Consider the following 23,716-nt stretch of genomic DNA (forward strand, 5'->3'; position numbering starts at 1 on the left):
CCCTCTATGTTTTCTTTGTTTCCTGATTTACCCCAGGTATATGTCTTCCCATAAAATTAGCCAGGAATTGACTCTGATTGACCTATTAAAATATACTTTGAAATTACTTTTTTTCACTAAAATAATTCTGCTAATTGCTGGTCTAGCAGTAAAGCTACACCATGGAAATAACTACTGTGACTAAATACGTGATATAAGAATGATAGCAGCTGCTCATCAAGCACTTAACCCTGCACAAGTCCTGAATTGTGAACAGCACATGTTTAGGGTAGATAGTAATATGGTCCCTGTTTTAGAGATGAGTAATCTGAGGCTTGGGCAGGTTCTATCACTTGACTAAAGTCTTTCAACCAGCAATGAGAGAGAGTGGGCTTTGCAGCTGCATGTGTCTGACTTTAGAGACTACTTTCCTTCCTACATCCCTGAGTTGTTGCCTCTTCAGCTTTGGAGAAGAGCTCTGAAGGCAAGCAGATCTGACTTTAACCTGGTCCTGTTGCTTAGTAGCTGTGGAAATTTGGGCAGGTTATTTAACCTTTTGAGCCCTCACTCACTTCTCTGGTTGATAAGAGTAATAATATCTACCTTACAGGTTGATGCAAAGATTAAATAAATATCAAGAATTAACAAAATGCCTAGGCTGTAATACATGTTTAATACATATTGACTTTTTCTTATTATTCTTAATATGTTAAAACATGGGTCCTATTTCCTACAATTCTTACACCTAGTCTCCAGTATTCCAAGTATTTGAGCATGCACTAGGATTAGAAAATGCTGTGGTTCATTAATCGGTACAGATCTTAAACCTCTTTTTAATAAATTAGCTCTCAAAATTGTAGCTGTCTATCCATGATTCAGTCTACTGACTGATACCTTAGATTAGCAGCTGTAAAATTGCTTTAGGAATGAATTGAATTGTTATTTTGTTCTTCTCTGACTGCAAGCAAGGAGTGTTAAACTTTCAATGCACTATTTCTGAGCATAACTGTACTCATGGTGGGCCAAGGGAAGGGCAAGTACATGCAGTAAGGGTTTGGAGGCTGGGCAGTATTTACAATCCTACATGTGTGTGAGGTGACACTAAAAGTTTCAAGGCTCTGCAATAACCTTCTGAGTTTGTGAAGCAAGAAAGCACTTTGTATTCATGTTCCCCGTTCTATTTGTGTCTTAATTTTGTATTCTGCTATGTGTTGGCAATATTCCTATAAATCAGTCATTCCTAAGTAGTAAGTTTCTGCAGGGTAGGGACTCCCTGCCCCCTGCCCCCCTTCACATTCTAGCATGTGGTACAGACTTGAAAACAGCGAGGACTCCATAGATGGAAAGGGAAGCACCATAAAATGTGCATAGTTACCCATTAGGGCCCCAGAGGTGAAGTTAAAACCTACATTAGAGACCTGGCCCTCTCTTGCATCCTCTCTTTGTCTGAGCAAACCAATTTTCCTACTTGAGCTTCTGATTCTTCATTGGCTAAAAAGGGAATGGAGAAATTTTTCCTACAGAGTGTTCTGAGCATTAAATGAATATGGTTTATGAAAATGCTTTATAAACTGTTCCAGACTTTTCAGATGGGTGAGTGGTGGTGTCATGTATGGAAAAAAATAGATGCAATTACCCTCCATACTGCCCAGACATTCGCTCTCATCTTTTGTTATCAGATTGGCCTGTATAGTATTTTGGCCTTCCAGTAGCCCACAGATAGAATTTACCATGGTTGTAAGAGAGGACTCACTTATAGGGCTGGTGGAGAGATGAAAATCCAAAACAAGCAACAGATGAGGAAAAAGAACTAATATGTCTGGATCCTCTTCCTAAGGGTTCCTGGACCATTACCTAGGGGTAGGGCTATAAGAGCCTCCAGCAATGAATAGTTTCTTAAAGTATTTCTGTCACTAGAAAGATGTGGCCTTCAGCAGGGATTAGAGGTTTAAGATCTAAACATGAGTCATTTTCAATCAGAAGAGTATTGATAGAAGTATAGAAAATAGCCTTCAACTTCGCCATCCAGGGGTTGAAGAAAGACAGCTGCCAAGGAGGGACACTTATGAGGTTACAGGGCTGTGGTGTGGGGCTTTGTCCAGGACCAGGGAGGAAGGCGTGTTCCTAGTGGGCAGGACCTGAGCTTGGCATAAGGTTGTTGACTTCATGACCCAAGGCTGCCTTTTGATTCACCAAGATGAGACCTAAGGATGGAGCACTGGCTTTGGGCCTTGAGGGGAGAGAAGTGATAGGACAATAAACCCAGGGTTTTGTAGGCTGTTGTGAACAATGAGTCAACCTCAGGGGGAGAGGAGACATTTTCTTTCTCATAAGGGCTTTTGGAGGCTTAAATCCAGAGTGGTGTACCTGGGGTGTGTTGGCGTCAATTAGCTGCTGTTGTCCTGGAAGGAAAGCTGGATGGTTGGCCTTAATTGTCTCACATCTAGAGAGAGTGTGTGTGTATGTGTGTGTACCTGTCTCCCTGAAGCTCTCCTATGGGTCCACCCACTCTGCCCCCTCCCCGCCCCAAGATTAACATCATCTTGAAGAGATGAAGTACAGAAATGTTTCACAAAGCAACCACTGGTTGGAAGTTAGAGGTCATGGGTTCTAATTCTGCCCCTCTTGCTAACATTTGATGATCTTTTCTCCATGTATGTTCTCCCATTTCTTCATTGGGGAGTTAAAGTGAATATGTCCAGTGGAAAGCGGAGGTAAGAGTTCTCTGCCCACCTGTGAGAAGAATTTGTACTCCATACCAAATTGTCTTCCTATGTTCCTGAGAATGTCCAGGTTTGTTGGACTGAGGGGGCGGAGAGCCCATGTACTTCAGGTGCCCGGGAAGTAGTATGCAAATGATTAACCAGCTCTGGGAAAAAGACAGACTGAAGTTCAATTCTCAGTTCTACCATTTATTGGATGTCAATTTTAATTTTTGAGCCCTGGTTTCTACACTTGCAAACCAGGAGAATCATCTTACCCCTGCCTTCTCATGGTTGTTATGATCTCATGGAACATGTGTGAAGGTAAGCTAACATTTTCTGAGCACCTACTGTGTGAACCAGTCACTCTGAGAAATGCCTTCTGGTGTCTGCTTTGTGAAGGTAACTGAATGGAATTAGTTTTCAGGTGGGGGTGGCAAAAAATACTAAATGAAAGTTCATTTCACCCCCTGGAGAGTTAAAGTTACAAAATGACCAATCAGTTCTGTCAATTCTCTTCAAACTTGCTCTCTAAATTGATGCTATTAAGCAACTAGAACTAGGCTGGTGGCCTCCACCCCCACATGCTTCCGAGACTGACCTTGTTAGGGACCAACAAGCTGTCCTTCAGTAGGGAGGCTCCAGCTGCCTGCCCCCCGGCTAGTGCCCAGAGCAGGCCACAGAGCTCAAAGAGGCACCTTCCTCCTTTCCAAAGTATTGCTCCTTGAAGTGAGGTCTAAGTGACTGCCCCCCCATCCCCAAGCCCTCACGGGCCCCTTGGTCCCCGGCTGGTCTTCACGGGAAGCGGGTAGCAGACAGCCCACCTGCTTGATGTCAACATCTGTGGGCGCGGCCCCAGGAAGAATGTGCCGCTCCCAGCCAGCTCAGGTAATTAATCCCCACAACTGACAGGTGGCAACAGGCGGCCCTTTGGCTGGGGCCATCAGGAAAAGTGCTTGGAGGAAGGATTTTTTTTAAAACTATCAGAGCACAATTCGTACATGTCTGGCAGCTAGACGGCTGTGGCAGGAAGGGAGGCGGGGAGAAGTGATTGCCTTGCCAGACAACTTGGGGCCAATTTTGGGATATCCTCCTTACTGATCATCACTATATATCCAATAGGATATGGTGACCTGTGAACTGTTTGCAGGCTCACTTTGCAGAGTTCCCCTTCCTTTGAAGTAGACACACTTGTAAGGTGGAGTGCCTTATTCATGAATTAAGAATTTGGGGCCCAGGGGGAAGAAATGATTTCCCTAAGACTACACAGGAAGTCAGTGGGCAGGTGGGGCACTGTAACTCTGTCCTCTTGACTTCCAGTCCACAGTGCTTCAGGCACTATTTTGAAGCTCCCTTTTACAGGTGCAGTTTGGAAATAGGATGATAAAATCATGGTCCTAATCAGAGTGGGGACAATTAGTGGATGCTTTAATGATATTTTGCATTTCAACCTTACCTTTTAAAGTGAGTTTCTCAAGGGAACACCCCCACCCCACCTCATTCCCTCCACCTTTTAATCTTGGTATTTTGGGATACCATCTATCCTCAATTATTAATTAAAAAAAGAAAAAGACTGTCTTCCTAGATATGAACTTTATAATGTTTGTCAAGTATTACTTTTAGAGGGAAAATCTAGAATACAGTATAAATTTATTAACCTATACCATTAGATGTGATAGAGTTATTCAGTATATTTGAAGTAGATCAGAGTGACCCTATGGCTAGCCCTTTCTGACTTGGAGTCTTTTTAAATTTAAGTGAATTCAATTTTTAAAACCTCTTGATTAAAAATTATATTTTAATTATTGGATTTTTATCTTCAAGTATCTCATTTATCTTCCCTATTAATCTCTCCTCATGGTAAGTCACCTGCCAGAATTTTAATTTTCCTTCTCTGAATTTTTTTACCCTACCAATTCCAATTATTGACTTAACAACCCTCTTATCCCTACAAAACTACATTTTTGATTTGGCAATTCCCAGGAATACAGTTTGGAAAGGAAAAAAAAAATGCCACTCACTGTTTTAGGGCAGCTCTAAGAGAGACTTTGTGCTTGATGATGGCTAAACTTGGATTAATGCAATTGTAGTAACTTTTGGGTTTGGATTTTTTCCTATTCTTAAATATTTTAGTATTTTTGAGGTAGTGCAGATTACATTTTACCTCTTGCAGTTTTTGAACTCTCTGAAAAGAGGAACCGTGAATAGAAGCACACCTAGCATTTCCTGTTGGTCAACAGTGGTTGTCTTTTACATTACCTTGAGTCTCCTTTTTTCTTTTTTAGTAAATCCAAATCCATTCAGAGTCCCAGAAATAAAGTGGGATTTATATGTTTGTTGATGTATTTAGGTTTTATTCTCTTTTTAAGACCCAGGCATCTTCTCAGAGTAAATTTGCCCTAAGTTTTAATGGGCCACAGCTGCATCTGGTTTAAAAGCTAAGGCTAATCTTTCTGTGGGCTAATGGCCAACAGGTCGTAATGCACATAGTATTACATTGGAATGAAATTTAAGGGCATTTCCTTTTAGCATGAAAGCCTGCCAGATGTGAGTTGATCTGGGTGCTGGCATTGTAACATCAGGATGGCCTTGACAACCTCCTGCACAGTTGCTTCCCTTGATGAGAGACTGAGTCATGAAGTGGGTTATATAATTATTGATTTCTTTGGTTAACGGAGTTTGTTTCATCTGTATTCTTAGAGATTTTGGAATCAAGAAAGCCATGCAATTTGGGGTTTGCGTAGAGTATGGCAGTCCTTCTGGGAAAGGTTGAAAGGAACAAAGTATTTTGTTGTGTTTTTCCTTTATTTTTTTCCTTTTTAATGTGGGGGCAGAGGGTCTTTGTTGCACCTTTAGGAAAGGGAGCTGTTGAAAAATTATGCAGGTGTGTGCTGATATTAGCTGGCATCTTTATGCATTGTGATACTGAATTACTAGTCTGGCAGCCAAGAGCATGTAATATAGTATGTCTACTGAGGCAGGTGGTGACGGTAGGGCTGTAGTCACTGGAATGCTTTTTTTTCCCCTTCTCTTTGCAACATATTATTAGTAAAGGAGCTGAATTTACTCTTGTTTTCCAAAATCCCCCAGAGTTATTTTATTTGAACATGATATTTGGCTCCAAGTACTTCACCCTCAATAGGCCAAACCTCCCCCCTCCTTTCTAAAACAAAACAAAACTTAGGCAAAGCTTACTTTTCCATTTTGTCAGTGATATTGTATAGCAAGAAAGAGTTGAGTTCATCTGTTAGTTTTGAGGCATGCCTCTGTTCCATGCCACTGTAGGAATGCTTTATTCATGTGGATGTTCAAAACTGTCATGTCTGTGAGAGAGGAGATTCGATTGAGACCCAACAAAAAATTAGGTTTTTCAGTCTTGTTCGTGAACTAGTGGTTCCTAGGAATGAACAGACAAGTATACCTATTTATCCATAAGCACATACATTGACTCCTACTCTTTTACATTTTTCCAATGAGAAATCAAAAAGACTGTCAACACTTTGGATTCCACATTCTTTCAAAGAGTTACCTTGCCAATGGGTACTGGCAACTGGGTTCTCTAACAGATTTGCAGCAGATCATAAGAATTCAAAATGAAAGAAACACTATAGATCATCTAAAAAAGATCTCTCTCACTTTTCTCCCTTTGGGTGATTATCTCAAGGTCCAGAGAGGTCAAGTGAGCTGCCTGAAATTCCTCAGTGCATGTCAGATATTAAGAGAGATCAATCACTTCCATCTTTAAAAGTCATTTTCTTTATTTTTCTTTTGCTATCACAGTATTTCTTTTTCTAATTTCACATTAAGGTTGTGGAATTTAAAGAGACACAACTGCATCTGCTGTCTCACCTAAGTATGTAAAAAAGATTAGTACAACCACTCCTGATTTATCAAAACATGGTTATGATAAAGGGAAGAAAATCTCAATGCCAAGACAAATTTATATACTGAACTCAAAAGGATATGGTCCTGTGGGAAATGGAATTATATTTTGGGGTGTCCTTTGAACTTTTATACTGGTGTTTCTAATTATATTGTGTTTATATAAATTCATTCTGATAACAAATATACCAGTTACATTTGGCTCCATATTATGAGCAATAAGACACTTCAGCAATCTTTTTTTTTTTCTTTTCAGGAATGCCCTCTTCATTCTCCAGACTAAATAAAGTCCCTCACTTGCTTTTCCCTCTGCTTTTCCTTCAGAGCTTGAATTACAGTTTTCATAAAAAATTTAATGTAGGTGCTTTCTTAGACAAACTCCCTGAGTTTAACATAAGACTGCTGGTTCCCTGGTACCCTGCATACTGCCTGGCATAAAGCAAGGGCTCAATAAATATTTATTGCATTAATGAACAAACTTCACATCTCTGAAAATTGTACCTGAAAATTAGGGGGGATAGGAGGTTTTAAAAAGACATGCTGTCATGTTCCTTATGGTTCCAACATTTTATTTCTGTATTCTCTGTCTGATAAAATCATAGGTCTGCAACAATTCTACATGGTGCTTCCCATGCTAGGTTTATCCATTAAAATGTTTAATTAGGAAATATTTCAAGCATATTTTTAAAACCCACAGTAAGACACCTGAGTACCTACCAAAATGTTAACAGTCTGCCATATTGCTTCAAATCTCTTTTTTAAATAACATATAACAGATCAAGCAAAAACTCTTTTCCCTTTAATCTATAGCCTTTTCCTCTCCCTTTCCAATAATTAATATGAATGAAGTATAACTATATATAAGAATATGAAAATATCTTGGAAACATGTGAAGTAAAAATAGGATGCTAAGGATAAATATAGTATAATGTAATTTAGGTAAATTTTTAGGACACACAAAATTGCTTTTCATATATATAGATATATGCATCTGTAGCAAAAAAAATGCATGGGCAAGGATAAACCAAATCCATTTACTTTTTAACAAATGAATCATGTAGCTTTGTAAGGTTTAGAATTCAGTGATTACTAGTAGATAAATTGTATGATTTGTTGTTAACAGTTAATATTCAAATTTCAGCAGATTTATTATCTGACAAGAAATACTTCCTGACCAGGATAAATTAATGTTTTCACAGTGCTCTCAAAACCATTTAAGCTGTATTAAACTCTCTATATGGAGAATATTAGAAATATGAGGTTTCAGTAATAATCATAATAAATGATTTTTACATTGGCCTTTGCAGTTGATTATGGTTTTGCATGCTCATTTTCCCCTCAAGGCTAAACATGTGTATTGCAGTTGTTTCTGTTTATGAGATGAAGTAGCTGAATTGAGATACAAGGAAGAAGAGGCAGAACTTAAAACCAGGTTTTCTGATCCCTAGTCCAGTAAAATGATGTGCCAACAATTTCTGGTCTTGGACAAGAGTCTGTTTCCTATTGTTCTTTACTTTGAGAGCTGAGCCTTTTTCTCCTTCACAGCAAACTTGACCTATTAAGTCTCAGTGTTACTTTATGCTATTTTATGTGACATCCAAGGTGCCTCACAATCTGGTAACTGCCTTTCCTGCTTAGCTTGATTGTTTTCCACCCTGCCCCATCTCCTTCTTCCCCAGAGTCCATCTATATTTCACTCACAGTTCACATCTCCTAGCTCTTATTCATGATGTTCTCAGTTGTGAAAAGTTTGAGCTCTGCTTCTTTGCTCTCTTCCTTCCCATCCTTGGATGCACAGTCCAGATGGTAAATGAGAGCTTATCCTTTAGAGCCTAGTTTAAGTAGCACTACCTTACGAAGATTTTCTTCACTAGTTTCATGAAATACTTTTCCCTTTCTCTTTTTCTCTTCCTCCCAGGCACTCCATTGGCAAGTCTGGTTAAAATATATCCAGAAACTAATCATTTCTTTCTACCCCCTTTGCTGGTCCAAGTCATTCTCATATTTCTATTGGATTTTTTTTTTTTTTTTTTTTGCAATAGACTCCCTACTGGTCTCCCTGTTTCCACCCTTGCTTCTTAAAGTCTATTTCACATGTAATAGCCAGACTAATATCATTAAAATACAAATCAGATCATGTCACCTACTCAAACATTTCCAGTGGTTTCCTATCTCATGTGAGAGAAAGCTGAAGTTATTACCCTGTTCCTTAAGGACTTTGATCTGGATCCTCATATTATCTCTTATGCCTGATTTTATCCCCTACCACTGTGGCCCTTGCTCATAAGCTACGCTGGCTCATCACCCCAGGACCTTAGCACTTGCTTTCTTTACTGTCCAGAACACTATTTCCTAAAGTTTTTGTTTTTTAAATATATATTTATTTTTATTATCATAGCTAACACATAAACAGCATGCATAACAACCAAGAAAATGCTTGCTAGAAAGACTGAAATAGAGAGTGAAAGGTAAAAAAAAGTAACAAAGACATAAAGCTTGTAATTTTTAGCAATTCATTTTAAAAATGAAATTTATAGGAAAAGAAATGGTTTTGAGAAAGTTCTATTCATCTAGCTACTTACTTTTTAAATTGTCAAATTTTTAAAGATATTTTCTTTATTTGCTTCCAGTGAAGATGATAGCAAGAATGAACATGTTAGATCTTTACCGCAGTTCTTTATTTCTTGATGCTGCTTTGAACCAATGTCTCATGTCCTTTCCTTTCTGTCTGAAGGACACCCTTAAACATTGTTTATAGGGCAGGTCTAGAGATGATAAACTCCCTCAGTTTTTGATTAACTGGGAATATCTTAATCCCTCCCTCATTTTTTTAAAGGAAGTCTTGCTGAATATAAAACTCTTAGTTGGCAGTTGTTTTCTTTCAGCACTTAAGTATTTCAGTCCACTACCTACTTACCTCCATGGTTTCCAATATAAAGCACTTAATCTAATTGGGACTCCCTTATGCATAATATGTTGCTTTTCTCTTAGAGCTTTCATCCTTTGCATCCCATAATATGATCACTATAGGATGCTGTCTTTTTCTTCATGTTTATCCTGTTTGGTGTTCTCTGGGCTTTTGTATGTACATATTGATATCTTTTGCTAAGTTTGGGAAGCTCTCTGTTATTATTTCCTTCAATATTCCTTCTGCCCCTTTCTCTTTCTTCTCCTTCGGGGACTCCCATAATACATATATTGGGAAGCTAAATGGTGCCCCAGAGGTGTCTTAGGCTATTTTTGCTTTTTATTATTCTTTTTTTTTCTTATGCACCTTAGCCTGACTCATTTCAAGTGTCTTGTCTTTGACTTTACTGATTCTATCATCTGCCAGTACCAATCTGCTCTTGAAACTTTCCTGGGAAATTTTCATTTCAATTATTGTGGTCTTCAACTCTTGTAGTTCTGTTTGGTTCCTTTAAGTTTTTTCTATCTTTTTTACTAAGATTCACATATTGCTCATTCATTTCTTGCCTCATATCCTTTATTTCTCTCTCTGTATTTTCCTTTATCTCCTTGAGCATTTTTAAGATCATTTTTCTAAGTCTCTGTTTGGTATGTCCACATTCTGGTCCTCTTCACTGGTATTTTCTGGGTTTTTATCCTTTTCTATTGGGTGGGCCATTATTTCTGTTTTTTTGGGTGTGTGTTTTTGTTTGTTTGTTTTGTGCTCTTGTTTGTTTGTTTTGTACACTGCATTTTAATATTTTAAAATGTTATCTCTGGGAATTACTCCCTGAGATGTCTGTTTCTTGATTTAGTAACTAGTTGGTAAAAAAGCTATAGTCTCCTATCAGGAAAGTCTGCCCAAAGCAAATGCAGTGTGTAGTGTCCTCACTGTCTTTCTGGGCCTGCATCTTGCTCTGGGATTTTGCTTGTTAGTTGTTTTTGAAGTTTTTCTGTTTATAGAAGTTTGGTTGAGCCTTCTGTTTCCCAAGAGACAAACCTCCCTCCCCCAGGTGTTTGAAGCCAGCAGGCAAACCTTTGCCCTAGGTTGTCCGTCTCTATCATTTCTTTTACTTCTTTCATCATCTCAAGCTGCTTTGACTGGAGGGCAAATTCTGGGAGGAGGGGAACTCAGGAGAAGACTTTCCCAAGTCAATGCTTTCCAACCAAAACAGGGACAGGGACTCACAGAAGAGGCATAGACTGGCTCCGAGTGCCCTGGTGAGGGGAACAGGAAGGGTGCCAAGAGTTTCTGTCATGGCTCCTCATAGCTGAACTTTCTTGGCCTGCCCAGCAAATGCAGCCATTCAACTAATTGTCTTCTGCAACCCTGAGGCAGTGCAATGTCTGTAAGTCCCCTCTGCTGCAGCCTTTGTCCATGACAGTTTGAAACAATAGCAGCCTTCAGAGCCAGGCCCCTAGTGATCCAGAGTTGCTCATCAAAATCCATTATCAGTGATTGGCCATGCTCATGTGTGGTCTTGAAGAAGATTTTCATGTATCTTTCTTTCTGTCACCAGTGAGCTAGTGAAGGCTGGACCCCACGGTGGCCTGCCACAAAAGTGGAGGATGGGTGCCAGTAACTGCTGCCCACAGGGAGAGCAGTTTACTGTTATTTATCATAATTTATAAGTCTCTTCTTCCTGCTCTTCTTTGGATGCTATACAGTGTTCTTCTGGCCTCCAGAGTTTCCAAATAGTTGTTTCAGAGAGTTACACCATGTTTAACTGTTGTCCTCAGAGAAAAACCAAGTTCTAGTGCTCCCTATTCCACCATCTTCCCACAGTCCTCCTTTCCCAAGGTTTTTGCTTGACTCACTCCATTATTTCCATCAGATCTTTCCTCAAATATAACCTTATCAAAGAATCATTCTCTGACAATCTCTTGATAAAATGTTATCCTCCTTGCATTGTACTCCCCAATTCTTGGCTCTTGACTCTATCACCCTTAAATGTACCCTGATTTACTTTTCTTTATAGCACTTATCACCATCTGACATATGATTTGTTTATTCTAACTCTCCTCACTAGAATGTTAGCACCTTTACAGCATGGACTTTACTTATATTCACTGCTAAACTTCCAAACCTAGAACAGCGCCTTGGCTATAATAAGTAATAAAAATAAATAACTAATTATTTAATATTTAATTGTTCTATCATTTGTAATCCAATAGCACATTTCGCATACCTCTGCTATTCCCAGTGTATTTGGGCTGTCTGTACTTCACTGTGTCTCTAGGTTGTGACAACTCAAGGGTTGGGACTGAGAAATTTTCCTTTCAATTCACTTTATATTTTAAGTAACATGCTGGGCAGTGTGGATACACAAGTTCCTGGATTCCAGAGATTTTTAACCTTACTTTTTCTCTCTTTCAGTACAGAAGAGAGTACCTAGCTTCATTTGGTATGTGCTCAGTAAATGTTTGTGTTAGATAATTATTTAGTGATGTAGAAATTGCAAAAAATAAATTGCACCTGATTAGCAGCTTCTGATGTAGTTGCACACACATACATACACACAAAATCCAACCATTAAGAGGTCAAAATTCTTCATTTTAAAGGGTCAGAGGATGAATGACTAGGAACTGGAAGACATGCTTAGGCATGTTCAGTACAAAGCAACAAACATAAATGTTATAGAGTTAAGGAAGAAAATAATGAGGCTAAAACAGTAGGCTGAAATGAAAACATGTCTAGTTAAATGAAAAGGGAGTTCAGTGGAGATGGAAGGACATTTTAAAATCAGTAGAAGGATTAAAATTATTATTTGGGATATAACTGAACAAAAATAAAGGGTAAACTTGGAAAACTTTCTCAGAATGCAAACAAAAAGAAAGGATTCTAATAGTTAGTGTTAAGTGCATAAAATATATGGTGTCTACAGAATAGGGGGTTCAAAGTAAGACATGTATTCCTGAAATTAAGAGCAGAAGGAACAGAAATATAATTTAAAAAGGAAAAAAAAAAACTTTCTTGAGTTGAGTTCAAGCTTTTAGAGTGAAAGAGTTCACTAATTTCCAAATAATTTCCCCCAAAAATCACATTTAGAAACATTCTTTCTGTCTTTCTCACTTCTTGTTTAACAAAGACAAAGAAAGAAATAAAATCCTGCAAGCAACTTGGGATAAATTGGCAGCTTACTGAATTTAAAGGAAGAAAACTTAGAATGGCCTTGGGCTTCTCAGCAACATGAAAATATGTATTGATTCAAATATCCTATTTCAAGAGCTCTGTCTACAACTGAAAGGTACTTAAGATGTACATACTGCAATGTACTATACAGTGTTATTTTTAATAATGACAAACTGGAATAAAATTTATACTGTATAAGAAAGGTGTGATTCAATAAATTATGGTATATCTATAATTGCAGCCACTTAATATCATATTTTAAAATAGAAAATTCTCATATGTTAAATAAAAAAGGTTACCAAGCCAATTTTGACATGCTCCAATTTGCATAAGTATGTGCCTCTGTGTTTGTGTATTTTGTCTAAATTATTAATGTTTTTTTTTTAAATTTATTTATTTATTTTTAATCCTCCCCCCCTCCCCGGTTGTCTATTCTCTGTGTGTATTTGCTGCGTCTTGTTTCTTTGTCCGCTTCTGTTGTCGTCAGCGGCCCGGGAAGTGTGGGCGGCGCCATTCCTGGGCAGGCTGCACTTTCTTTCGTGCCGGGTGTCTCTCCTTAACGGGGCGCACTCCTTGCGTGTGGGGCTCCCCTATGCGGGGGCACCCCTGCGTGGTGCGGCACTCCTTGCGTGCATCAGCGCTGCGCATGGGCCAGCTCCACACGGGTCAAGGAGGCCTGGGGTTTGAACCGTGGACCTCCCATGTGGTAGACGGAGGCCCTAACCACTGGGCCAAGTCCGTTTCCCAATTATTAATGGTTTGTATCTCTGGGTAAAGGAGACATGTCATATATTTCCTTTTCCCCAGAATTTCTATGGGTACATGTAGTTATAATTATGAAAAAAGGAAGAGCTTTATAGAAAAAAAAATGTTGCAATTCTAACCCAGAGATATATAAATAAAAGAATATTTCAGTATGATATAGTAGGTCTCATCCAAGGAATACATTCAGTAATCAATCAATTTAAACCATTGTTTTAATAGACTAGAAAAAGAAAAAAATAATCTGATTATTGCTATAGATTAAAAAAATAAAACCACATACACACATTTAACAAAAACCTCCGTCCTTCCATGGCCATCCATGATTTAAAACTCAGAAAACTAGGAACAAAAGGAAACTCTTTAAACCTGATAAACTATGAAAAACCTATAGTTAACATTATTATATTTAATTATGAAAGATTGAATAATTTCCCCCAAAGTAGGGAATAAAGGATGTATATCTCCTCTCCTGTCTTCTATTCAACCCTCAACTGGAAGTCCTAAACAGGGAGTTAGGCAAGAATAAAAATGAAAAGGAATGCAGATTGGAAAAGAATAAAACTGCCTTTATTCTTAACTGACATGATCTTCTCTTAGAAAATCATAAGACATCTACAAAAACTACTATAATAAGTCAGTTTAGCAAGGCCACAGGTTACATGTTCAATATACAAATACTAGTTATATTTTATATACCAGAAACAAACACTTAGAAATTAAAATTTTGAAATACTATTTAGAGTAATTTAAGAAAATGAAATACTGAGGGATTAACCTAACAAAATAGGTATAAGATTTGCATACTGAAAACTTGAAAACATTTCTGAGAGAAATGAAAGACGTCCTATTTAAATAGATATATATACCATGTTTGTGGATTAGAAGACACAATATTTATAAGGTATGACTTCTCCCCAAAAGGACCTACATATTTAACACAATCTCATCCAAATTCTATCAGGATTTTTGGAGAAATTGACAAATGACCTGTAAATGCTATATGAAAACACAAAGCACCAAAAATACCCAAAACAGTTTTGAAATAGAAGAACAATATTATATAGCTGAAACTACCTGATTTTAAGATTTGCTATACAGTTCAAATATGCTTATTGGTATATGGATACATATAGATAGATCAATAGAACAGGAGAGTTTATCTGGAAATGGACGTGAACGTATATGGTGAATTGATTTTAAAAAACATGCCGAGGTTATTCAATGTGGAAAAAGATAAAGACATGATTTTTAACAATTGGTGCTGGAATAATTGTGAAGTGATTTAACAAAAAAAATAAGAAAGAAATTCTGACCTTTATGGTATATCATTTGCAAAAATTGGCTCAAATTGGTTACAGGCCTAAATGTGACAGCTAAGACTGTAAATTTTCCTGAAGAAAGCATAGATAATCATTCTGATGTTGGGTGGGTCAAGTCAGGACTTTTTAAGACACACAAAAATTTGAGCCTTAAAATCATAATATTGATATAATAGAATTCCTTAAAATTGCTTTAGAAGGCACACTTAAGGGAAACAAAAGGCAAGGCACAGGATGGGAGTAATATTTGAAAAACTTGTTTTGATAAAGAACTTATATCCAAAATGTATAAAGAACTCTCAAAGCTCAAAAAAAAGAAAATGCATAAATAAAAAATAAGTAAATGAAAAGATGGTAAATATCATTATTTAACACAGAAATGAAAATTTGAGCCACAATGAGATACCATTACACACCTACTAGACTGGCATAAATAAACAGAACAAAATAAAACAAAAAACAATTTGTCAAAGCAAGTGCTACTAAGGATATGATGCTCTCATACATTTTTGGTGGCAATGTAAAATGTTACATATTCTTTGTAAAAGTGGTTTGGCAATTTCTTATAAAACTAAGCATGCACTTACCATGTGACCCAGCAATCATATATCCAGTATTTACTTAGAAAAAAGGAAAACAATGTCCTCACAAAGATTTGTACATGAATGTTCATAATAGTTTTATTCATAATAAAGAAAAGCAGGAAACATTTGTTGTATTGATAAATAATAGAATTCTACTAGAAAATAAAATGGAATGTTGACACATGCAAAAATATGGATGATCTGAAAAGTATTATGCTAATTGAAAGAAGCCAGGCACACACAAAAAAACCTGCTAATACTGTATTATTCCACTTAAATGAAATTCCAGATTGGCTAAAGTATTATGAGAGAAAGTAGGAATATTGTTGCCTGGGACCAAGGCTTTGGGAAGGAGTTAACTACAAAAGGGCAAGAGGGAATTTTCAGGGAGTGAGAATATTCTGTATCTTGATTGTGGAAGCAGTTACACAACTGTGTACATTTGTCAAAACTCATAGACTTGTACGGTTAAAAATTGATAAATTTTGCCTCAATAAAGTTGATTAAATCAACACAAAACACATAAGCAAACACATGCACATAATTTAAGACATGGAATTAAAGAATTTTAAGTCAATGGTGTAGAGCCAAATTTAGAGGTAAATTTTAGAAACCCCACAGAGAAGGACAGAGAGAAATTAAAGTAGGCCAGTGTTTTCAAATTTGTAGTCTCTGCTGACTAGAATTACCGGGGTATTTAAAAATCTTGTCATAAGTCAGGTTCCCATTATTTTGTGATCAAGCAGAAGCCTGGAAAATTGGGGATGATGGTGGTGCCTATTATTTGGTAAGGATTAAGGAAAGCAGGGCAAATCTGAGGAATTATTAGTACACTCTAGGCCAGGGGGACTGAGTGGTCTAAGCCATGATAAAGGGTATGACTTTATAATGGAATTCCCCAGAGCTATAATGGAAGTTAGGAGAAGCTGATACTAGAGCCAGGTCTGCCTCCTCCTAGCCCAGGGCTTTTTCAACTCTATCATTTGCTGCCTCTCCCTGCAATTAAATCAACGAATGTTATACTGAGGAATCAATAAAGAGGAAGTGATGATGTTAAATTAGACGACTTTTGAGCATCATTTTAATGTTGGAGAAGATTACATACATTTTAAGTAGGTTCAGGTAATAACCACAACGTTGAGAATTAGGGGAAAAAAATGTAAATAGAGCAAAAAAAAATTGCACTACTGAGCCAAGAGGATAGAGGCATGAGAGACATCGTTACAGGAGGAGGATGGACTCATGCTGTAATGGTTTCTAACCAGCTCTTCTGTGTGACCTCAGGCAAGCCTCTCTCTGCCTGAATTTTTCTTATCTCTAAAATGGGGATAATAATATAGGTCCCTCATCCCTTATCTGCAATTCCATAATTCAAAAAGTTCTGAAAACCAAAGGTTGTTTTGTTTTTACATTTTGTAAGTTTGTGGCAAAACCATTTGGTGATGAAACCCAGCCTGAACTATCAGGCTCTGTATAGCCATCTTCCACTTAGTGTGAATATTAACAAATTCTGCCCAAATGTCAGGTTTGATTATGGGGTGCTGTCCTAAATCTTGCTGGAGGTATTTCTAACATATGCCATATGAACTTTACTCCTTTCTAATATTTAAACAATTCTGAATTCTGAAACATCTGGCCCCAGGGATTTCAGATAAGGGACTATATATACCTGTAATATCTTTCTTATAGGGTTATGTGAAGAGAAAATTCCTTACAACAGAACTGAGTAAATGGTGAAGCTCTTATTTATTATTTATTACTATTTAAGCTGGGAAATCAGATTCCCCACCTCTATCCATGGTAATGAGCAAGAATTAGCACCTGATGGTGCCTAACCTTATTTTTAGGACATTTATACCTTAGTCTGTCAAGCCTGATTTATAGTATATCAATTACTGAAATGGAATGTTTCTCTTAAGAAACCATCCTACTCTGAATACTTATCCTTCTTTTTTGCAATCTTCACATACTTGGAAGGATGCCTCATTAGTTTATGCCTTCAGGTGTTAGTTGACAGACTTATTTTTCAATCTTCTTTCCTAAGGTTCTTTTTATGAAACTTGTAGTTAGTTTTGTATTAAACATATCCTAGCTGAAACATAAATGGATATGCTTAGTTTCTTGGAGGTGGCAATATGGAGTACTTAATGTGCCTTAAGACATTGTCTTTGTTTGTAAAGTCATTAGTTAAAAATACAAAAGCAAAAATATCCATCTATTTTCATTCAGTGTTTCCTAACTAGAATTTTATTTTTGTGGCTGTTTTTGGCATGCTTCCTGTTTCTTCATGTTTTGTAAAATCCTTTTGCTGTGTTTCATCCTTGGCCCATGGCATGGAGAACTGATTATGCCATATACTCTAGCTTTGGGAAATAAACTGAAAATTTCATATAACGAAAATACTTGGGAGAGAAAGAAAGATTATTTAAATACAGATTAGATTACAAAAGAAAGATAAATCAGTTTTAAATGTACTTTTTAGTAGGATATTTGCCTTTAGTCAGAGTTGGTTTGGAACAAAGCAATTATGAATCCCTTTGTCACTCTGACTACTACTTCCCCTGGAAGGATGTTGCTGCCAATTTAGAAGTGCAACCAGTGTGTGTGTGTGTGTGTGTGTGTGTGTGTGTGTTTACCCCTTCTTTGGATAAATGTTACTAGGTGTCCCAGTCTTGGCCAGCAGTTCCAGTGCCTCGGTGGTTTCATTCCAGACTGCAGTGATGGGTCATTGACCCAGAGAACATGGGTGATAAGGTTTAATATAGTATAAGGATTAGATTGGAGACTCTCATATGGTTCAGTGGTAGAAAGAGAAGCAACACAGGATAGGATTTTTCTTTCTCTATTTGGTTCTGGGGCTAATGGTTTCTTCACCCTATTTTTCTAATTCTATAACCAACCAACCACTACTGAATTTCCTCTCCCCGAAGAAGGAAGTATGGTGAGGAAGAGTTTCACTCATCTGTGAGTGAAGAAATATGCATCTTGATCCCTTTGCTGCTACAATTCGCTGTTACATTAGGCCAGTCCTCGTCTTCTGAAAGTGTAGGACTAAAATAGGGTCAAAAGCCCCTTCCAGCTCTTGCATTCTTTCACACCATGATGTTAGAAGATAAGTACAGTTCCTTTTAGGGAGCTTGCTTGGCAATTTTAGGAGTGGTTGATCTGGGGTAAGAAAACTTTTTGTTTGTTGTTTACTGTCATACAGTACATGAGAACCTTATATTCCATTTAGTTGCTGATAATCTATGAAGCTGCTCATGGTATTAACCAGTTATACCCTTCTGAACCTTTTTGTTTATCCTAAAAAAGAAGAAAATAGGAAATAATGGAATCAATATGTTTTTAAAAATATGAAACTTTTTGAAAATATGTAACTATTTAAAATAGCAGAACTGTAGTAATTTGATTAATGAATATAATATCCTTTAATAAGATTGCTAGATGTCTGTATATAGTAGCCTGTACTAAGCATATAGCTATAAAATCTTTCTAAGGTAGACGTATTTTCCTTTCTCCGATATAGAGTGTAATAATATCTCCTGTTGTTTCTTCCCTTCCCTCCACCAATGGCCCAATCTCTAAGCAGTATTCCACTGAACTGAAGAAACTCTACTGCCAAATTGCAAAGACATGTCCCATCCAGATCAAGGTGATGACCCCACCTCCTCAAGGTGCTGTCATCCGTGCCATGCCTGTCTACAAGAAAGCTGAGCATGTCACCGAGGTGGTGAAACGGTGCCCCAACCATGAGCTGAGCCGCGAATTCAATGAGGGTAAGGAGAACTGCAATCTGTAGGTGTTCAATTAAGCACCGTGAGGGTAATGATCCTGTGGGGATTTTTGTTTGGGGTCAATTACCTGGGTCAGCCCTCTGCAATCTGACAGGAACTCAGTCTGCCTTTTTGGTTGACAGAATGCCTGAAAGTAATGACAAATAATTTTATGGCTTTTACAATGGTTGAACATCTAGTTTTTACTTCAGTAATTAATAGATGCCGTGTACTAGTTTCTCTACTGTTTCCTTCCTCTTATTTCCCCCTTTCAATGAGGAAGCATAAAGGAAAAAAAACCAAAACATACAGGTGATCTGTTCAGTACAGGCTGGTGTAATTTTCAGCTTTAGTGCCTTTCCCAGAGTGGTTTTGAAGGCTAGAGTCATAAAGAACTGAAAGTGTAAGAAGGATATAAAAGGAGAAATGATGAAAAAATAGAAGAAAAAACAATGAAAGAAAAATAAATAATATGCTATAGTGGGTAAGAGGGGTAAATAAAAGATCTAGAAAGCAAGATAGGAGATACAGGAAAGGTGACTGCAAAATGAAGAATTGGGAACCGGGGGGCAGGGGGGGGCAAGCATTTTGTTTTGAGCACCACCTTCAGGCTCTTCATCCATAATAAGTCCTGCACCATCTTCTGAGCCTCAAATCTAACCACAGTTTTATGGAAGAGGCCACAATTTCCATTAGATCGGCTATTGTATAGATCCGTAAAGGGAGGCTGAGCAGTGAATACAGAAAAGTGAAAGGACAGAAGAAAGGGCAGGTTATCATCAGAAGGTTCTGTGCAGGAGGGATTGGGAGTTAGGATAATTTATATAGAAAATCTCCTAGTAAAAGCAGGACATGGGGAGAATGAGAAAAATTAAAAGGGCAAGTAATAAAAATAAATTGTTAGATACCTTGCGTTTGTGAATATATTGACTATAATAGATGAAAAAGAAAATTAAAGGAGAAATAAAAAGAATGGCTAGAAATTTAAAAAGAGAAAAGATCCCACCTTGACACCACTACTTTTTACACATTAATTTCTAGCCCTTGTCTACATGGCCACATTGTCCATACCTTTGTGTCCTGCTTTTCACCCAACACTATGCCATAAAGATTATTCCAAGTAGCTAGTACTATCATAATTTCACGTAAGTACCTTGTTTTCCATCAAGGTGACATAACTGTGTTTTTTTAAAAAGTGTTTTCTCTTCTTCTTAGTTTTTTACTGTAATGGATGATGCTCCAGTGAACATCTTGGTACACTTAGCTCTTTACTTTTATTGAATAATTTCCTTAGAGTGAGATGGCATGGCCAAAGGTATATAATACCTTTAAGGCCCCCCAGTCCTTGGAGCAGCGTCTGTCTTTGAGGGCTCTACTAAGTATCACAATTTTGTGAAACTTGGCCCAGGCTTATCTTTTTTTAAAGATTTTTAAAATTTATTTATTTATTTATTTATTTCCCCCCCCCCCCCCCGCCCCAGTTGTCTGTTCTCTGTGTCTATCTGCCGCATGTTCTTCTTTGTCCGCTTCTGTTGTTGTCAGTGGCAGGGGAATCTGTGTTTCTTTTTGTTGCATCATCTTGTTGTGTCAGCTCTCCGTGTGTGCAGCGCCATTCCTGTGGCTGCACTTTCTTTCATGCTGGGCAGCTCTCTTACGGTCGCACTCCTTGCACGTGGGGCTCCCCTACGCGGGGGACACCCCTGTGTGGCAGAGCAATCCTTGCGCGCATCAGCACTGCGCATGGGCCAGCTTCACACGGGTCAAGGAGGCCTGGGGTTTGAACCGCAGACCTCCCATGTGGTAGATGGACGCCCTAACCACTGGGCCAAGTCCGCTTCCAGGCCCAGGCTATTTTAGAACATGCTTCCCTTTTCTTGTCCCCCAACATAGGAGTTCTGTCAGTGTGACAAAACCAGCAAGTTTCTCATCTTTATAACTAAAGCAAGGTCTGAAGATGGAGACTTTATGAAGAGGCAAAAAATAGGCAAAGTAAAATTCATTTCCTTGACGTTTGCTACCTCTTATTTAATATTTTCGCAAGTCAGAATTTTAGGCAGCCTCTTTTTTGGTCAAACTGATTATTATTATTATTTAACTTTTCCTTCCATTTTCTTGGGAGGCTGGAAAAAAATCTCTCCTCAGATCAGAGATCTAATCCTAAAGAGTACTATAAAGCTTAAACCATTCAACTTAAGCAACAAAAATACAGGACTCTTCTCTCAAATATAGATTAGCAATCCAGCCCTCTCTCTTATTTGGAAGGTAGTGATACCATCATATTTTAGATATCTGACAACAGGATCTGTTCTTTCTTTCAAGGGTGTATATTTCCTTTATTACACAAACAGTTTCTCAAGGCCACCACCATTCTCCCTATGCACTTTATTTTGCTTTCTTTGTTTTGAGGTTAAGGAACTAACTCTTTTGTCTTTCTTTGTTCTGCAGGACAGATCGCCCCACCTAGTCACTTGATTAGAGTGGAAGGGAATAGCCATGCCCAATATGTAGAAGACCCCATCACAGGAAGACAGAGTGTGCTGGTGCCTTACGAGCCACCCCAGGTAAAAGATAAGGCCTGAGCAGATTCGAGAGAGCATTCATTTTGGTGATAGGGAGTCTTGCTAGAATCTATCACTGTTCTTAGTCTTTGTCATCAACTATGTAACACTGTTGTATTTCTTCCTTTCCTCTTTTCCACGTGACTCTGCCCTATAACCTTCAAAACTCCTAAATTTGTATTAAATTAACTTGGTAGCAAGTCTCTGTGCCCTTGTTCCCACCTTAAAGGCAGATAATAATTGAACTGGCAATCGGGTTTATGGATAGCATGGTTTGATCCAGAGAAGCTATCTGGCAATTGAATTGGTAATGGGTGTACACCAGTATTGGATGCAAGTGTCCTTAAACTAGGCTGAAAGTGGGAGGGCCTAAGGGGATCCTCTTAGCTGAAGTTTAAATGAACAGATAACAGGTTTGTAAAGCAGAATGGTATGGTGAAAAGAAAATTGGGGTAGCAAGACCGAAGTTCTTTGGTTTGTTGATTTGTTGTGTGGGTCTTTGGTATGTGATCCTCCTTCTCTGGCCTTCAGTTTCCTCATCCATAAATGAGCACTTTGGGCTAGAAAACCTACTTTAAAGGCATTTTGAGCTCCAGGGTGCTATTTATAGAAGTGGACATTCAAATTATGCTATTCTACTTCATTAACATAAGGAAAATATCCTTGGGTATTTTTGGTAATTACAAAATTACTATTTTTGGTAATTTTTTCAGCTCTCTCTTTTCAATGATATTCATGTATGTGGTGAAGCCTGTTTGAACTGGGTTCTATGCATCAGCTTGCAAGAGAACAGAGTCAAAGATCATTTGTTGGTTAAAACCTATGTCACCTAATAGAATGTTGCAACCCTTAGCTTTAAGCTTCCTGTGAGGCAGGCAAAGAGGGATCTCTAATGAGTTTCAGAGCTTGCCACGCCCAGAAGGAAGCTTATCACTTTACCATTAACTGGAATTATTTAAATAGAGGCAAGAATTGAAGAGGAAAAGCATCACTTCAAACCATTGCTAACATTGACTCTATTTCCCTTGTGTCCAGGTTGGCACTGAATTCACAACAGTCTTGTACAATTTCATGTGTAACAGCAGTTGTGTTGGAGGGATGAACCGCCGTCCAATTTTAATCATTGTGACTCTGGAAACCAGAGAGTAAGTGGCATATGCAGAATTTTCCCTCTACTAAAAGCATGGGCAGAGGGCAAATTGAAGTGGTTTCTGCTTTATCATTAACTTTGCATGCACAGTAGAGTGGTACCCTTAATTTTGTCCTTTGTGCTTTCAATCCTTGCCGCAATCACTTACATACAAGATTTAAGACAGTGGAGACAGAGAAGGTGGGTGAAGAGAGAGGGGAAAAAGAGGTGGGAAGGTGTGCAAGCGCTTCATACCTGAATTCTTGACATTTGCTGGAATTATGTCTGATTAGACAGTGTTTGTTTTCATGTGGCCCCCAAGGCATTTAACAGTTTCTTTGAGTAAGTCTGGGCTGCCTAAGGGGATTTTATCCTGAGACATCCCCTGGCTTAACTCAAGTTTCCTTCAAAATATGTAGCTAAATACAGCTGCTCAGTTAATGGCTTGGAGGTTCTTTGCCGAACAAATGGAATGTTATTTACTAATATCGCTTGTGGCATTTAAGCACTTTTGTGTTCTGCCAAGTGCTTTTGGGTCCATCCTCAAAGCAGCCAAGGCTGAGCTGGTGGGGGTGGGGGTAGTGGTGATGGCCAGCCACAGAATGGGGGAGAATTCCAGGGGACTTTCAAATTCTTTGAATTTAACCCTTTCTTCCCTTCTTCGCTAATTCCTAGTGGGCAAGTCCTGGGCCGACGCTGCTTTGAGGCCCGGATCTGTGCCTGCCCAGGAAGAGACAGAAAGGCCGATGAAGACAGCATTAGAAAGCAGCAAGTCTCGGACAGCACAAAGAACGGTGATGGTACGAAGCGCCGTAAGTAGCTGTAGTGGTCAAATGGTGCAAGGTGGGAACTTCTCAAGATACTGGTGTGGGAAAGGGTGAGGAGGAGGGTGAAGGGAGGGTGAAAACCATCACTGTGAGGATTTCTTCTGATTCCCAGACCAGTA

General features: G+C 38.3%; 1 protein-coding gene across 4 annotated transcripts in view; it reads left to right on the plus strand.

Moving 5' to 3' along the window:
* Window positions 1–23,716, plus strand: part of TP63 (tumor protein p63) — a 97,157-nt gene that overhangs the window by 47,011 nt on the left and 26,430 nt on the right. For 3 of the 4 annotated variants that reach the window (XM_023592043.2, XM_071214683.1, XM_071214684.1), the window contains exons 3-6: window positions 18,900–19,086; window positions 21,529–21,644; window positions 22,677–22,786; window positions 23,446–23,582. In XM_023592043.2, the coding sequence (XP_023447811.1) occupies window positions 18,900–19,086; window positions 21,529–21,644; window positions 22,677–22,786; window positions 23,446–23,582 (550 nt within the window). The remainder of the gene's footprint in view (window positions 1–18,899; window positions 19,087–21,528; window positions 21,645–22,676; window positions 22,787–23,445; window positions 23,583–23,716) is intronic. The other variant, XM_071214682.1, reaches the window with a different exon arrangement.

This window comes from Dasypus novemcinctus, chromosome 4, assembly GCF_030445035.2.
Source record: "Dasypus novemcinctus isolate mDasNov1 chromosome 4, mDasNov1.1.hap2, whole genome shotgun sequence".
NCBI lineage: Eukaryota > Metazoa > Chordata > Mammalia > Cingulata > Dasypodidae > Dasypus > Dasypus novemcinctus.